An 18787-nucleotide genomic window follows, 5' to 3' on the forward strand; every position below is an offset into this window, starting at 1 on the left:
TTTATAAAAGCAATCGTTTTCACACATACATATGTTTATGTGTGATTTTATTAAAGAATTTTGTATTATTACTCGAAACGAGAAGTAACAAGAAGAAAGTGTTCAAAGAAAAAATTTTTCAAAAGGATCGAATATTACTTGAAAATTAAAATATTACTTCAATAAAATTTGCAACTTAATAAATTATGTTTTCATTATCTGTTGAAGCGTATTGTTCAGTTGACTTAGCAATATTAATTAAGGTGTGTTATTTATTATAACATATAAAAAACTTGATTTGCGAACCGTAACAGTTAGTGATACCACATTAATCACAAATACCACGTCTCACAATACAATTTATATGCAATGTATGAATTAAAATATAAGAAGTTTTACAACTCTTGTTCTTGAGTTTTCGACTATAAGTTCCTCATAAGGCTCAAGTTCCTGTAAAAGGCCGCAGTCTTCCAAAAGCGTTTAAATTGAGCGAACGGTATCAGGATACAGAAAACAAAAATTACTTTTTAACTTAATTTTAAATTAAAAAATAGAATTTTAAAACTTTTGTTTTGTTAAATATATTTTAATATCATACAAATTTTTCACTAGTTTCCGGTAATACTACTAACGCATATATTAAAGATATAAGGCAAGATATACCACAAAATGATAAAGCACTTGTTAATCCGGAATTAAACATCAAAACTGAAAATCCTTTAAAGTTAACGATACTGACGACGTTAATGGCAACATGTATAAAAGCAAACGCATGTGATTTAATCTAAAATTTTAAAAATTTTGCATTATTTGTATAAAAAATTGATCATTTTTATCGTTGAATATGTACATATAAGGCAAATAAGGATCCAAAGGAAAAAAATTCACATATCAACATAAACTGAAACAATATTATTTCTCTCTATAATTTTCAACATATTTTTGAGTTCAAGAGAAGCACAGCAATTTTTAATCAAATATTTCACCATTTAGATCCGTATCTGACTTGCACTTTTAATTTTCCAATTTCTTACTTTTGATGGTACGAGTTCAGCTATAACATGGAAAGCAAGTGACATTATACCAAAAGAATTTGAAAATATTGTAAATGATAAAGTTAATATTGGTATCCAACTATGATTTTTTAAGATTTCATATTGATTGAATAGCATTGTATAAGCAATTGTTGCTATATAACCCAATAATGAAAAACCGGCGGATAAAGCAATTAAATTTTTCCTTGTTATTCGATTCGCAACCACTATTGAAACATAATTGCCAGCAATGTTAGAAATACCAATAGTAATCGCGGCTGTGTTCGGATCCAAATTGGCACCAGTTTCCTTAAAAATACTTCCAGCTAAATTGATAATTACGTATCCGCCGGTTAATAGATACATGCAGCCCAAGACAAAACAATGCCCCAATGTGATTAAAGTTGATTTGTTAACTACGAAAAACACAAAGGAGCAACATTTTTTTTGGTAAGTAAACATCTATCAATTTTATTTATTAACATTTTACTTTGCAGAGTTGATTGAACACGATTCGTCGCTCTGACATGTGCTCCATGAACACTTTAAGTTTACATTCTTTACAAAAATACTTACCATAATCCGAAAACATCGTTTTTGAATTGTTTTGAGAATTTCGAAAATTCTCTTTAAAATTTGTAAACAAAGCCTGAAAAACGAAAGTGTCTACTTGTTTTGCGCTATGATAAAATTTTAAAGAATTTCTCGAATCATCTTCCTTCCCTTTCAAAAGTAGGAATTGAGGTGTTTCTGGTAATTTGTATATACATATAAAATAAATTATTGGAAAACCAATAAAAATTTTCGGCATAACTTCATATTGTAAATAAGCTCCAATTATATAACCAACTGTAATTCCAGTACTTATTGCCAGTGCGAATAATGAGCCAAGACTGCCACGTATTCTACAATTAATTTTAAGTTTTTAAATTTAAAAATATATATACTCTTATGTTCTTTTCATTTTATACTCTTTACTAGATATTTCAGTTATATAAATTGGAATCGTAACAAATGATGAGCCAGAATTTATACCAGACATTATACGCGCAAAATAGAGGGTTTCGATATTTTTTGCAAACATTATTGCGATCCAAAATATCTAGAAATTATGAGGAAAAAGTTAAGGTAGAACATATTATTCTTATCGAAAACAAAATAACCTTGAATAAACTTACCAATTGTGGCACTACCAGATACATTAAACCCTTCTTTCTTCCATATGAATTACAAATATAGCCGAACGAAAAGCTTCCACTCGCCGAGCCAATAGGAAATACACTAGTTAACCATGAAATTTCATCATTAGTGATTGAGCCTGTAACTAAAGTTGAATTATTTGATTGCAAATAGATGATAGCTGGCGATAACCATCCTAATCCAACTCCATGGAGAAATGCCGTTATACAAACTTTTAAAATATAAAATATCAAAGTGAAATAGAAAATTTAATATATAGTTACATTTTTAGAATATAGGCATATGTATGAGACGTATGTATATAATGTTGCAGTGGAATCTGTACATCGTTAACAAACAATGCATAAAACTAAAACTTTAAGTTAGCGAACAGTTTGTATTGTACAGTTGCTTTTTTTCGGTTGTGACGATTTACATATATTTATATTTATATATAATTTTCTATATAAGAAACCGAAATGTTGTAAAAACATTTATATATTTTCGAAGTTGAGATGTTGCTTGCGTAGTATAGAGTTTACACTGATTATAATACCACAACATACATTGAAATCAATTTAATCTTAAAATTTCCCAGTAGCTTCATGTTTCTTACCGGCCAATGTGGCTATAATTTGTTTTTTGTATTTAAAAAAGCTCTTAAAGGTTAACATTTTTAATTAGAACTAAAACGAAAGTAATATTTTCAAATAAAAAAAGTTTTTATTAAATGTTTATGCAAGATAAGCTAACAAAAACAGATTTATCAATTCTTTTTCTTTATTTATACATATATAAAAGTGAATATTTGCAAAATAAATAAGAGATAAACTGATAACTACAAATTTTGTAAATAAATACAACATTTGCCGAAACAAAAATTCTTCATAAAGCTTGAATTCTACATTATCTTTATTTAAAAATATAAAAAACCTTATTTGCATCTAAATTTGTTAATTCACTACTGCTTCAAAATATTCAAAAGGGTTTGAAAAAATTACCACCTCAACAAAATTACTTTAATATTAAAGAAAAAACCTTATTCAAAAACTCTTTGAAAGCGTCCATAAATCGCAACTTTCCATGACTTCAAAAAAACAGTAATACTGTATTGTAACACAATTTGGCAATCACATACTATAAGCTAAGTTGTCCATTTATTCAGTACTACTGCAATTTTTAAGTCAGATTAAGTTAGTAAAGTGAATTCGATGTTCTCAAAAGGATCTTTGTTGCATTTTTATAATAAACGTATAATTTCCAATTAAATTATTAAAATAATTAAGAAAATCTTTTAAAAAAGGTGAATTTCAGATATTCTGGCAAAATTCCAGCAAAATTTGTAAATATGTGAAATAACGGACGTCCTTGCATTTAACAAATTTTTGTTCTCCTTTATCATTTACCTATATTGTTGTTTAATACTCGTATAGCTCCATTTTTATTCTTATTCAAAATTCTGTTTGTACTTGAAATTAAGTTACCGTGTTTAACAGTAATATTAGTCGTTTCCCTAATTGGAAAATATTTACATATATATTTTATATCTTCAAGAATATTAAGTGGTCTTGGAATAAAACTTTCAATCTTAATTTTTAATAAATTTTTGAGAGTAAATTGATCGTTGAACACAAGTTGTTTGCCGATATTATTAATTAAAATTAAATCTAATTTCGAAACTGTGGGAATATATCTTTCGTTTTCTGGTAAAGAACCTACTGCAAGAGAACGCATTTCTTTCATACAAAACTTATTAAATGTAATTTCATCACCTCTAAATAAATGCAATGACTTCTTCACTTGATTAACATTTGAAGAATAGCTTTTTGAAACCACGTTATTTCCTGATTTTATTGTGGTTGAATTGTCACTAATGCTAATATTCGATAACCTTGTTTGAGTTAATTTTGAGATTTTATCCAATTTCACATCTTTCTTTAAGATCGAATTCGTATTCCCTAAAATTTTTTTGTCTTCTGAATGTTTGTTAGAAAATTCATTAAATGATTTCACCTTAGTAAATTTAAACTCAGAAGTTTTATATTCATTACTTTGTGTTATGTTAAGTTTGACATGTTGTTTTCCATCGAACTTAATAATTTCGGAGACCCATTTTTTAAGAACTTTAGATGAATTTGAATTGGAAAGAGCAGATTTTTTTCCATATAAATAAACATTAAATTGAGGCAAAGACTTTTCAGTATTCTCAACGATATCAATCCGAATGTCTTTAATATTTGATAATAAATTGTGTTTTTCTATAGGATATATAGAGCAACAGCTTTTACTTTGTTCATTTGTTTTCTGCAATTTTGAAGTACACAACGGTTTCGATTTTAAAGGTACTGATTGTGGACGTATGTGTTTTGTCTTTTCTCCCTTTTCACATTCATATAATTTATAATTTCTTAAATATTTATTGTTGCAATTGCTTGCTGATCTCCCTGAATTTGTGTTGTAAAAGTTATTAAGTTGAGTTTTTTTTAGTCGTTTATTTTGGCCTTTGGAGCATTCTTTTTTCTGACTAAACTTTGTTTTTAAGATATTAATTTGTTCCTTTAGGTAGTGGATTTCGTTTTCCAAATAAAAAAATTTTGAGTTTTCAAAATTTTCCATCATGTTTTCTTGAGAATGAAGTTCTAGTGTTTCTTGATTAAGCTCATTTTTTTTAAATTCTAAAGATTTAATTTTCTTTCCTACTTCAGAATTTTCCAAAAATGTAATGGAATTATATGTATTTTATTTTAGAACGTAAATTAAAAATTCAAATAAAACCTTACCAATTTCAGTTGAGTTTTTATGATTAATTTCATTTCGTAAATGCTTTAATTTCTTATTTAAAATAGCATTTTCCTTCTGTAAGGTTTTCATTTCCATTAATACTTCTTCGCATTTATTTAATCGAACAAAATAACGAAGTTGCTTTCGGCATTTAAGTTTTTTGTACGAGTAGATTATTTTGTTGAATTAGGTTAGATTGTTGAAAAATTCTAGTTGTTCTTTTAAATTTCCAATTTCTCTGCTAACATCTGAAGGTATAAATTTAAAATTTCTTCTTTAATTTTTGTTTTTATCTAAATTAATAAATGACTTAAGAATTTTAAATTTTAAAAATCTCGAAATGAAGAAAAAAATGTGTGCGCTTAATTTTTCATTTTTTTTTATTTTAAATCAAATTTTTGACAAATTTTTCATAATATTCTAACAATAAATAAAATAAGGTATTGTAGGTACTAGAAATATATTAATTACATTATTAGTAAATTACTTGCTGCTACTCAACTTAACTTTTATCGCCAAAACTGTAACATTGTTTGAAATTCATTGAAGATATTAATGTAAATAAATTACATACATATGTATGTACATAAGAGACTTTAATATTTAGCCATTTAACAAAAAACAATTACGTAATCTCCAAATAAAATAGTTGTACGTTACTCATAAAGGAAAATATATAATTAAAAATAACTTTTAATCATACAAATTTTTGGCTAGTTTCTGGCAAAACTAATAGAGCATAAATAACTGATAAAAGGCATGACACACCACAAAGTGCCAAAGCACTACCTAATCCAAAATAAAACATTAATATTGAAAATATTTGAAAATTAAAGATGCTAACGAAGTTAAGAACAATATTTACAAAGGCGAAGGCATGTGATTTAATCTAAAATTGATAAAAAAACATTTATATAATATTTACATTAAATATACTTTTCCTGTTATTTCAAAATTTCTAACCTTTTGTGGTACAAGTTCAGCTATAACATGAAATACAAGTGACATTATACCAAAAGAATTTGATAATATTGTAAATGATAAAGTTAATATTGGTATCCAACTATGATTTTTTAAGGTTTCATATTGATTGAATAGCATAACAAAAATGATTGTTGCCGTATAACCCAATAATGAAAAACCAGAAGATAAAGCTAATAAATTTTTTCTTGTCATTCGATTAGCAATCACCGTTGACAAATAATTTCCAGCAATATGACAAAAACCCATAATAATAGCACTTGTGTTTGGATCTAAATCAGCACCAGTTTCTTTGAACACACTCCCAGCTAAATTAATAATTACATATCCGCCAGTTAGCAGATACATGCATCCCAAAACAAAACAATGACCAAATATTATTAAAGTTGATTTATTAGCTACAAAAGAAATATAACTTTAAATTACAACTATAAATTCTTTGTGATAAATAAAAAATTACTGTAATCCGATAAAATTATTTTTGAACCGCTCTGAGTATTTTGACAATTCTCTTTGAATTCCGTATATACAACTTCAAAACCAGAATTATCTAATTGCTTGGCACTACGATAAAATTTCAATGAATTTTTTGAATCATCTTGTTTTCCTTTCAAAAACAGAAATTGTGGTGTTTCTGGCAATTTATATATGCTTATAAAATATATTATTGGAAAACCAATAAAAATTTTCGGCATAACTTCATATGGCAAATAAGCTCCAATTATATAGCCAACTGTGATTCCAATACTAATTGCCAATGTAAATACTGAACCAAGACTTCCACGAATTCTGAAAATAAGTTTAAATTCTTGGATTTATGTGCACTAAATATCACTTGCGATTAATAATGGTACTCTTTGCTGGAAATTTCTGTAATATAAATTGGAATTGTAATAAACGATGAACCAGCATTTACACCAGTCATTATACGAGCAAAATAGAGAGTTTCAATATGTTCCGCAAATAGTATTGTTGACCAAAATATCTTAAAATAAATTAATTATTTTATTATTTAAAAACAAATCCGAAAAATATTTTATTGAAAATTTTCCTATTTTAGTTATAATATATTTCAAAATACGAGATTTATTAGTTTTTCTATAGGACTATACACACTACCATTTAATTTTAAACAATTTTATTGTCACCTGAAATTGAAATGTATGTATACAGTTTTATATGTCATCAATCAACATATAAAATTTTTTATTGCTATTTATTTCACATGTTTTTAATTCACCATTGTTTTAAAATATTAAAATTGTAGTAACTTTACAAAGTTGTAATCAAAGATTTTCTTTGTTTCCTGAATTTTTAAATTTTTTTTGAATACATACATAAATATGTACATATGCAATTTTTTAATATAACTAAACATGAAAACTTTTTATACATTTGATTGAACTTACCAATTGTGGTACAATCAAGCATATTAAGGCCTTCTTTCTACCATATGCATTGCCAATGTAACCAAACAAAAAACTTCCAATTGTTGAACCGATTGGAAGTACACTACTTAACCATGAAATTTCATCATTTGTAATTGGACCAGTAACTAATATTGAATTATTTGATTGTAAATATATGATCGCTGGTGATAACCATCCCAATCCAACTCCATGAAGAAAAGCCGTTATGCAAACTTTTGATAAAAAAAAACAACATTGCGGCCTCTCTTAAATAACTTTCTCTTTAAACATTTCTCACCTGCTAATGTGGCTAAAATTTGGTTTTTATAATTGAAAAATTTATTAAACTTAAACATACTTATATGGTATACAAGTATGCATTAATAACACAATATTGAAATTATTTAATTAATATTTAATTTATGAAGTTTCAAATTTAAAAACGTTCATACGCTTTTTGCGAATTAGTTAACTTTAAGACAATGACTGAATTATTTAAACTTTCTTTCATATATCCATAGTTGTGTCACAATTGCAAAATAAATTATAAAAATAAAATGATAAAATTACAAGAATAAAATAAAGCAGTCCTATTAGAAATAAGGAAAAAATTAAACAACTTCCCATTTAATCTAAAAACGTTTGTACTTCATTTTAAATGGATAAATTCTCGATAAAACTTCAGTTGCCTAAAATCAAAATAATAATATATTTACCAAACATAAGCTATAATTTTATACATACGTACATATACATAAAGTGTTGCTTAAAACACTTTTAAGTATTCCCCATGTAATTTGTTCAAAAAATTAATAACTATATTGAAACACTTTTACATCTTTTACATTGTACAATTTAAGTGACAGACGAACGAAAATCTCAAAAAACCAACTTAATATTAAGTTTTGCTTAATCATAAACATTATAATCTTTTTTAAATATTGAAATTAATGAAAAGTAAAGAAAGTTAGCAATAATATTTTTCATATTTACGGTCATTATGCAGGGTAGTTCGCATAAGGTGGCGAATAATTTCAGGAATGATTCTTTGATCAATTTCCAGCAAAAAATTGTATGAGTGGAGGGTAGATGCAAATATACTCGTTTTCTACAGATACCGGTCTTTTCCTGTACATAAATAAATGCTTATAAGTTCAACAATACAACGTACGAGTTATCATTAGGCGCTTGTTATATACACGATTGATCTTTATGTTTGGTCTTGAAATTAATTTGATTTGAGTGATAGTTTTCGAGATACAGTTCGTCAAAGTCAGAATGTTTGTTTTTTTTTGAATTTGTTTTTAAAAAACTCGAAATTTTTCGAAAATTTTTTTGTTTTTTCCAATGCGGTACGATGAGATCTAAAGTTAACTCGAATGACATTTTCCTCTATCTCTCATAATTTTGCCAGTTAAACGTGTTAAATGTGTTCAAAAACATGCTTTCTTCATACTAAAAAAATTCATACATTTCATGCATTTCATACAAAAAATATGCTAAATAAATTTTACAAAAATTTGTATGTAATATACAAAAATATATATGTATGTATAGAAAGTTTATAAAATTTAGCTTAGCAGTTATTAGCGATGTTAACACTGACAGATCTGGCTGTAAAGATTACAGTTATCTTCGTCTCTTATCATTCAAAAAAGTGCCGTAAAAATTTAATACTACTGTTTTTTTTATTTCTCATTTTCTTATTGAATTTTCAAATAAAAATGAGAAATTGTTTTATTATCTAAATTTTTTTAATTTTTAAATAAATTTACATTTTATATACATACACGAAAAGTAAATAAAAAACAAAGACGTGCGTATGAAATGCACAACTTTTAAGCAGTTCACAATATTAGTGATTGGTTGTAAGGTAATAAAAATAAAATCATGCAATATAAATTACTCGTATAATAAAAATATAATAACGTCTACCTATTTTCGATAATTTTGAATTTTTTTTTGTTCAATTTTTTTTTTTTTTTGCACTAATGTTAAACATCATCTCAAAATTATAAGAACTGAAATCGTCGTCAGATTTATCAATAATGGGGAATTTATTTCAACCTAAAATACACCTAATATGGCCATAACTTCCTTAAACTAATCAAACTGACTGAGATGTTTTTGTTGCTATATTCCGGGAAGGGAAAACAGAAATTTTGTTCTTACACTCTTCTCTATAAGTCAAGGGGCCTCAATATTCACATGCTACATGGTTCTTATTTCAAATACCTCGCACTCGTCTTCACACAGATTTTTTTTAGGTTAGTAACCCAAGTGGGCAATCCGGAAACTTGCCACGCGAGTTCCTCCGGTCGATCAGCAGCGAGGTGAAGCTATTATATCTTCCCTAATTATATCTTCCCTAGACAGTGTAAGGCATCCATTGCGCCTTTGGAATAAGTGCTCTGCCGACTGCAGTTTCCGCAACCTTTGTAATCAACATTTTAAACATCCATCTTGAAACGCACAAAACGCCACTTCTTTATAATCTTGTTTATGGTGCCCATCAGCTGGTCTCCGTTTATTCCAATCACCTTCTCCATCGTATTCAGTAAAAATGACGAGAGCCTGATTGGTCTGAATAACTAGGACATCATGTCTCTTCCGCCCATCTTGTGAATAAAATCTATCCCAGAGTCTAGGGATGTACCCGAGAGCCAAGCTTCTTCTGAAAATTCTTATTAATAAGGGTAAGAACTCCTTCTAAGAAGGCTAAGAACAGGTGCTGGGGAAAACTCATCCCCTTCTTAAAGCCTTAAAATGTTCGTAGAACCTTAAAATGTTCAAAGGTCCAACACCACAAATAACCCCCTGGTACATAAAAATACATGCCGCCCATGGTGTCCAATATTCTCATGTCAGATCTTTCTGTCGCCAATTTTTCCCCTATACCGTTGCCAGGACCACTTTACCTTATTAAAAAGCCTGCTCATGCACTGCCATCTCCACGTCCGAGACCGGTGCAAGTTCGGCACTCAGGACCTCTCTGTATTTTCCCCAATCAGTCCTTCTGGGATTCCTGAAGAAAGGCCTCTCATAGGTCTTATATTAGTAGGCCCATAATACCCAAACATCTCTGATTGACATTTCATTGATTTGATGTCTGTATACCCAGGGGTCTTGTACCATAGCTGCGCCCAGTAGGGGCAGTAAATACCGTTTTGACATGGACGTTCACCTGACCCTCCTGGTGCCCTCGTCTTTCATTTCATCTGGCTGCCGAGAGAGGGATTTTCGTTGTCCTTCTCTTGAGATGGCTCCTTCAGACCAAAGAGGTTCAGCTCCAAATCTTCAACTATCTCGCCTTCATTATTAGTTATGCTTCCTCAGCAGGTATTTCATATCCTTCGGAGAGTCCTCCCACATCGCTCATCTTTCATCCTGCTTTTAGAACGTTATTCAAAGATTTCTCCAAACCAACCTCCCTAGAAAACAACTGCCACATCAAAGAAAACTAATAATTATTATTGTAAGGCCAGAATAAGCATCGTAGATTGCATTCGCTGAAAATGAAAGTTCTTCAAGTAATTACTATTAATGAAGGTTGAATTTTAACACAATATTTTAATACTTTTAAAACTTATAATTTCATTTTGAAAAAGAGAATGAATAAAGAATTCTTTAAAATAAATTATTAATAAAAGTATTACTTTGTTTTCGTTATCATATATTTTGTGAAAAATAAATATTAAAATTAGCATATAAAATATACATAATATACTTATGTATGTCGATACCTAAATATACGTATGTACACAAGTAAATATTTCTCGAAAATATTTTCTAAAATAACAGGTAAAAAATACTTAAATTTTCCATCAAAAATGAATTTTCAAATAACTGAAACAGTGATGATGAATACTAATATAACTGAAGATAGTATACTTGATTTAAAATGTCAGTACGAAAGATTAACGTCATTATGATGAATAATTATTGATAGTGAAAGGACGTTATTAACATAATCAGTTCTTTCAAATTTTGTCGTACGGCCTACATAACGTTAACGACAAACATTACATGTTAGTAGTTTCAGGATAAAGGCCAGCACTTGAGTTCATTGCATTTTGGACATTTGCATGAATTTTGATATCCGTTCAAAGTTTATTATACGCCACTGAATTTAAGACATCCTTCTATTTAAACAGATTTTAGTAAACGTTATATTTTCAGAAAATAAAAAAAAAGTATATTAACTTAGAAATATTTGCGTTGCACAATTTTGTAGTCAAGTGTGAGCATTTTTATGTACTCATATAAGGAAAAGCACAAATAAATAATATATTAAATTTAGAAAAATATAATAAACCCATATGTGTATAAACACAAATAAGCAGGTACTAAGGTCTTCTAAAGTATGAATATAAACAAATATAATTTATATGTTTGTATGTATATCACATGGAAGAAGTCAAAAGATTTATCTTATCAGTTTAGAGAATGGCATTCATCAACATTATATATAATCATTCATCTTCATAATATGATTATAAATGTCAACAATATTTTTTTATAAAACTTATTTTAATTGTTTTCCTACTATTATTATAAATAAGACTGCTTTTCCTCCTAAAACTGCCAGTTAAATTCAGAACATTTTCTTCTTTAATCATTTTTTTTAATATACATATTTTTACCCCGTAAGTCGGCAACCGGTTTCAGTTTTAATTATAATTTAATAAAAAATGTTCGCAACAAAAATACGCCACGATTCCGGAAAATATCCTTTTCCTGAACAAAAGGATGTAAATTACCGTATTACTGATACTGGTTATGGTAAAAATAGTGTTAAAATTATGCATGTCGTACGTAATGGACCGGTTCATTCAATACGTGAATTTGAAGTTGATACTCATTTAAAATTATACTCAGACAAAGATTATATTGTCGGTATGTATTTTAAATTAAATATGAAAAAAGTAAAATTTCAATGACTTTTTAATACAATTCAGGTGACAATTCTGATATAATTGCAACTGATTCCCAAAAGAATACCGTTTATTTGTTAGCGAAAAAATATGGTGTTAATTCGCCTGAGGAATTTGGTATGATGTTATGTCAACATTTTTTAAATAAATACCGTCATGTCAGTGAAGTGCACATTCATGTTGAGGAATACCCATGGAAAAGAATTGGTGATGATTGTGCTACCAGTGTCGCTGGCGGCTACAACAATTCATCAAAACATAATCATGCATTTATTTTAACACCGGTTGCTCGCCGTTATTGTGATGTAATCCAAACTCGTCAAAGTAAGTATATTTTAATTTCCCACAAAATTTATCCAAAAAATTGTATGTAAAATAAAAGTAACGCAATTAATTCCATAAAATCAATTGTCATAATTATTCAAAAGAAAATAAAACATATAAATGTTCGTAAATTAATTAATATTAAAAATATTTTACCATTTTTTTAACTTTTCAAACATTTTAGGTAATAAACCAACTGTTATTAGCGGAGTGAAAGATTTACGTGTTATAAAAACAACAAAATCGTCATTTGTTAATTTTGTCAATGATGAATATCGTTCATTACCCGATCAATATGATCGTATTTTTAGTACAATTGTTGAATCAAGATGGGAATATTCTCAAACAGATAATGTCAATTTTTGTGCTGCATTTGATAAAGTTAAAGAAATCATATTGAAAAATTTTGCTGGCGATTATGCGATTGGAATTTCATCACCGAGCGTGCAACATACATTATATTTGACGGAAAAAGAAATTTTAGATAATTTACCACAAGTTACCGCTATTAAAATGCAAATGCCGAATTGTCATTATTTCAATTTTGATACATCAAAATTCCAAAGTGTTACACCAGGAGACAATAATGAAGTTTTTATACCAACCGATAAGCCATTTGGCATTATTTATGCTCAATTGGATCGTAAAAATATGAATAAATTATAAGAGAAAATGATATTATTGCCACAGTTCACCTACAATGAAATAGAAATTCAACAACTCGAAAACAATGGGAAAAAATTCAACGATTTAACAATGTCAAAAAAAAGTAGCAAAAAAAAGTAGATATAAAATTTTATAAAAGCATTATTATCTAAATATTGAAAGTTTTATTTGCAAATTATCTTTAAAATATTTATAATCAATTAACATTTTAAAAACATGTCTACATACATATACCTACATTTAATATAAAAATTTAACATATTACCCGGAAAACACTTATGTATGTACATATTTCTTAATCTATTTCACCAACTGTGCGATTATATTGGAAAACAATTATTTTGAAATAGTTTCTCATTGTATTTTGAAGATTAATAATAATAAAGCAGTCCTTCAACATCCTTATACTTTTAATAGTTAATATTATTTGATTATCTTATGAGTGCATTATTAGATTCAAAACTCTATAGTCAATCTAATCAAGTTAGGTGTTATTCGGACTCAGTTCATATGCGTTTAACATGTTTTTGTATATTTGAAATAATTAAACTATTCAAATACTTATTTATGAGACAAAATTTATATTAATATTTGCATACATAATTACTTGAGTGATTATATATTTGCATACAATACTAAGTGAGATTTCCCTTTCCTTAAAAAAATATTATGACATTCAGAACTACTATATACCTATACGTTTTTTATACACGTTATATATTTAATAAAATTTCCTTTACCAAAAACGATAAACATACGTGTGTTAATTCATTCACTCTCTAATTTGTGTGTTAATTCATTCAAATTAAAAAAAAGTATACATATGTATATATACATGTATAACTGCACATAGTTAGAGAAAAAATTATCAAAATCCCACACTCCCTAGTCTACATATTAAGAAAATGAAATCAAAAGTACTTCATATACATATTATGTATGTATGTCTAACATATACATATGTATGTGGATATTTTTTTTATTTTTCTTATATGTTACATATTTTATGTGCATTCATTAAAAACTTTTTATCTATATATGCATATATTTATATTAAGTTAATATGTTAACAAAAGCCTACAAACCCAAAAAAAGAAACCAAAAAAAAAAATACAGAGCAAAACCGAGACCAAAAGTTGACAATAACCGACCGGAAACTACATGGAATTGTCATCAACTAGATGATCAACAGGTATATATTATATGTAAACGTAATTCAAATACTATTTTATATTTGTATGATAGGTACAAGAATAGGCTTTCTTATATTGATAGTTATTGGCGCATATAATACTTGAATATACATCCATAATACATTTAGGTACCCACTTACATTATTATCTAACAATTAGGTATATACATATGTACATATATGAATATCATGTGATGATTTTCATATATATCATAGTATATACATTGTACGCCATCTATACAAGTAAATATTTACTATATCAATAGAATAGTGCAAACTAAAACAATCTGACTAAATCTTGAATAAATAATTTACTTATGTAGTTCCGATGAAAGTCTCGAATGAAAATTTAATTCACATTAAAATTTTGAAAAAAAAATTTATATATTTCTAATAGTTTGAAATGCTAATTGTAAGATATGTATGAAAAAAATTGACTTTCGAACATAATGTTTGCAGTAAAAAATTTATACAATTTTATACAAGATTTCACTTTATTAAGTGAAATTACATAAAAACTGTAATTTTACATTGTTAAATTATTAATCAATGGGTAGTAGCCTTACATTTCTTTCTTATTGTATAACAAGCTTCAACCGGTACAAACTTCGACGATCCATTAATTAGTTTCCTCATATATGTAGTAAAAAATTCAAACATAATTTTGTACATTATTTAGAAGTAAGCATAAATATAGCAAGCACATCATTGCGCTACGAAATTCAAATATGGTGTAGTATTGTACTACCACATAAAAAGCAAAAATTATTCAAATAAATAACAAACGATATTATAAACTGAATTTAAAAGTCATGTCTATTCGCATAATTTTCCACTTGGATTTTCTGTTTAAACACTTTTATTTTTACAAAATGATTGAATTCCAAAATATTTATTTTTTGTTAATTCATAAAAACTTTTATGCGTTATTTGGTGTGATACATCTCAAACACAAAGTTTATCCCGCCAATACACATACATACATAATGTGGCTACATATAAGCACAGAAACATAAAAACGTACAATAAAAAATACAAAATGGGCTATGCGTTTTTGAATGAATATTCAAATTTAATTTGCCGCACCTGACCACATTAAAAAAAAAAGGCAAAACTGTGAAAATTTATACCATACGTATATGTATATGTATATACGTGTATAAGTAAATATATACAATATGTTAAGAAATTTTAAAGAATATCCAAGCATAACTAAAGTTAAATAAAAAAGTACACAAGATAAGACAATGTTGACTCTTGTTTAAACCTTTAAATGTTATATACGACAACTGCAAGAGTTTAGTCCACCTTAAACGTTGTTTCATGATATACATTTTCTACCATCATTCGGGTTATCAATAAAAAGTTAAAAAAAATACAATGAATTACATTAAAGAGATGTAAAGAGAAAATACATAAATTGTGCAAAGTTTAATTACAAAATCAATTAAAAATCCTTAATTAGAACATTTTTCGTTTTTATAATAAAAAATATATAAACATTTAATTAACATAAAGATTACAATGGTGTCTTCTTATAATACTTTTACTTATTCCCTGATATTATTGGTTTTTTTAATATTAGGTCCTTTCAGTGTTAATTGTTACGAAAATATCCATTTTATACCATTCGAAAGAAATGAGAACACTGGAGTTAGCTTAACATTAGCTGGGGAACATGCTTTAGAAAATGGTTTTCTACAAAAACGTAATAAAAAAGATTTACCAATATTTGATTCAATTTTTTCACCTGAAGTTTTTGAAAGCGAAAATAATCAACATCCATTTGATGAGGATACTAATGAATGTGGTGGCTTATATCGAAATTTTTCAACTTTACTTTTGACACCAAATTTCGGAATAAAAAATTATGAACCGGGATTAAATTGTGAATACATAATTTTTTCACCATATCGATGTCCAAATGAATTTCACATACAATTTTTAGATTTCGAAATAGAATATTCTGAAAATTGTACAAAAGATTATTTAGAAATCGGTATTGAGCCAAGAATATGCGGTCAAATTGTTGGTATAAAAAATTATAAAACTGAAGATGGCGTTTTGGTAATTAATTTTCAATCTGATGGAACAATTGAAGGTAAAGGATTTAAATTATTAGTAACTCGTCAGCCTTGTAATGAAGATTATACAATTCGTAAGCTTAGACAAAATAATTTTCAAATTTTAAATGATAATAGAAATGGTAAATCGTTAAATGTAAAAGGTATTGCAAATCATTTGTTACCACCTGAAAAAACGAAAAGCAATGTAGAAGGATCTAATAATATTTTATCAACTTCAGATAACAATTATAATTTTAAATTTCAAGAAGAAAAAGCTCAAAAATATATTAATCAAAAAAATGTACCAGAATCAATTTCAAATTATAATAATAACAATATCGATTATTCAAATCCACATATAAATCCAGTTTCCTCACTTTATTCTAATCATGTTGCACCGTTTCCAAATAACAATCCGCTGGTACCACCCAAAAACAATAGAAATGAATATTTACCACCACCAGCAAATTATCCTCAACCACAAATTGATAATAGTATTGCTATAGACAAACCTATTTCAACTGTTATATCAGGCACAGACGACGCTAAAATAAATTTACCAAATTATCCAAGGTGCCATTCCTATCCTAATCAAATTTATGAAACTAAACCACAATTTCCGGCTTTAAATGAAATTCCAAATTCGATTTTAACACAAAATCCTGTTGTTTGCTGTCATTCACCAACTTTACCTATTGTAACACTGGGAAGTTATAATTCCAAAACACCGAATTTCTTTCAAATGACAACAATTCCTTGGTATCCACCGATTAACTCAAATTACCAAACACAAAATCAAAGAAATAATATTCCTTTGATTGTTAATTCTAATCGTTATCCAGAAAATGCAAATGAACTTCCTCTTAAAACAATACAAAACCAAATTGGTACAATTCGGTCACAGTCACAAATATTGGGAATTATACCATCTGGAACACTGCCCCCATGTTGCGCAAATATATTTACACAGCAACGATTTTATCTATCATCCCCTGGATTTCCCTATAGTTCAAATTATTTCACAGACTGCCTTTATTATATAAGAAAAAATTCTCAAAATATTTGCCGTTTGAGAATAAACCTTAAGTTTTTCGTTCTGGGTAACACTGCAACATATAATTATTATAGACAATTAAATAATATAGCTCCAGAAATTTGTTTGGATGATTTTATTGAAATTGATGGTCAAAGAATATGTGGCTGCAAAACCGGAATTGAATATATATCAGAATGGGGATTAGAGGATAAAATTATTCGATTAAAGTTATTTGGTAAAGCCAACAATAGCCAGAAGAATGGTTTTATTTTGGATATTTTGCAAGAAGAATGTTCAAACCGTTTCCGAAAAAATATTGTCAACGATGGTCAACCACAAATATTAAGAAGAGACCTTCTTATCCACTCCTCAGATAATAATAATTTGAATTCGAAAAATACATCTTCCCACGAAACAGATAAATTAGAAAATCTAAGCAGAACTAACTTTCGCATTAAGAGACAAATTTCATTTGATAACCCGACAGGTTCCAGTTCACAATTTTTTGCGTTTCAAAACAAACAAAACCAATGCTCATTTACTGCAGCAGATTTTTTTAAATTAATTATTGAATTACCTTGGATAAATCGACCGCAATGTATAGGCGTAGGGCAAGCAATTGTTCAGGTATAATTGACCTAACTCGGATACTTTAATTGTATTCTTCAAGCATCAGTATTTTTAAAATTAGCAAATATAAATTTCTGTACAGTAGTTTAAGAAAATATCATGTTACAATTTTAAGGAATAAAATGTTATACTTATGTATTACACACATACACTGTATTACAAACATTACACACACACATCCTTACCCAATGTACATTTTACATATTTAATTTCTACAATACATATCACCAACATACATACATATAAAAAGTTATGTTAAATTGGAATTTTACCCATTTAATAAGCAGGCATTGTGATCTACAATCTACATCACAGGCATCTTTGAAAAAAACTAGTTAATCAAAATGTTACCGTTTATTTGTTGTTATATCGTTTTTTTAATTTGAAGTTTTTTCGATTTGTGTTTGATGAGAGATGTCGTTCAATTGTCAAACGCGTTGAATATATACATAGTTATTTTTGCATAAATAATAAAATTTGTAGAACTGTATGTAGATCTTTATTTCTATTCTATAAACGTTGAAAACCATGTCTAATCCTATTGGTGCATATAAAAAGTTCCAATACGGTTTTTAA

The 18787-nt window shown here is 27.5% G+C and overlaps 3 protein-coding genes across 3 annotated transcripts; 2 read left to right on the forward strand and 1 right to left on the reverse strand.

The window, feature by feature from the left end:
• Positions 1-571: 571 nt before the first annotated feature.
• On the reverse strand, positions 572-7820 carry LOC129608440 (uncharacterized). The gene is made up of 14 exons (XM_055519933.1): positions 7662-7820; positions 7364-7596; positions 6809-6939; positions 6415-6743; positions 5937-6352; positions 5677-5862; positions 4244-4571; positions 3599-4150; positions 2809-2859; positions 2192-2424; positions 1985-2115; positions 1590-1918; positions 1014-1429; positions 572-763 (listed from the first exon to the last, which is right to left on the reverse strand). The coding sequence occupies exons 1-14, from the start codon at positions 7717-7719 to the stop codon at positions 572-574; spliced, it is 3585 nt and encodes a 1194-aa protein (XP_055375908.1). The 5' UTR covers positions 7720-7820.
• Positions 7821-11952: 4132 nt separating this feature from the next.
• LOC129608349 (uricase) lies at positions 11953-13932 on the forward strand. The gene is made up of 3 exons (XM_055519824.1): positions 11953-12259; positions 12322-12621; positions 12806-13932. Exons 1-3 carry the CDS (start codon positions 12055-12057, stop codon positions 13285-13287), a joined length of 987 nt encoding a protein of 328 aa, XP_055375799.1. The 5' UTR covers positions 11953-12054; the 3' UTR covers positions 13288-13932.
• Positions 13933-14350: 418 nt separating this feature from the next.
• On the forward strand, positions 14351-18543 carry LOC129608441 (uncharacterized). The gene is made up of 2 exons (XM_055519935.1): positions 14351-14479; positions 15998-18543. The coding sequence occupies exons 1-2, from the start codon at positions 14351-14353 to the stop codon at positions 18212-18214; spliced, it is 2346 nt and encodes a 781-aa protein (XP_055375910.1). The 3' UTR covers positions 18215-18543.
• The last annotated feature ends 244 nt before the right edge of the window (positions 18544-18787 follow it).

Source organism: Condylostylus longicornis, unplaced genomic scaffold (assembly GCF_029603195.1).
Source record: "Condylostylus longicornis isolate FDR11 unplaced genomic scaffold, ASM2960319v2 ptg000031l, whole genome shotgun sequence".
Classification (NCBI taxonomy): domain Eukaryota; kingdom Metazoa; phylum Arthropoda; class Insecta; order Diptera; family Dolichopodidae; genus Condylostylus; species Condylostylus longicornis.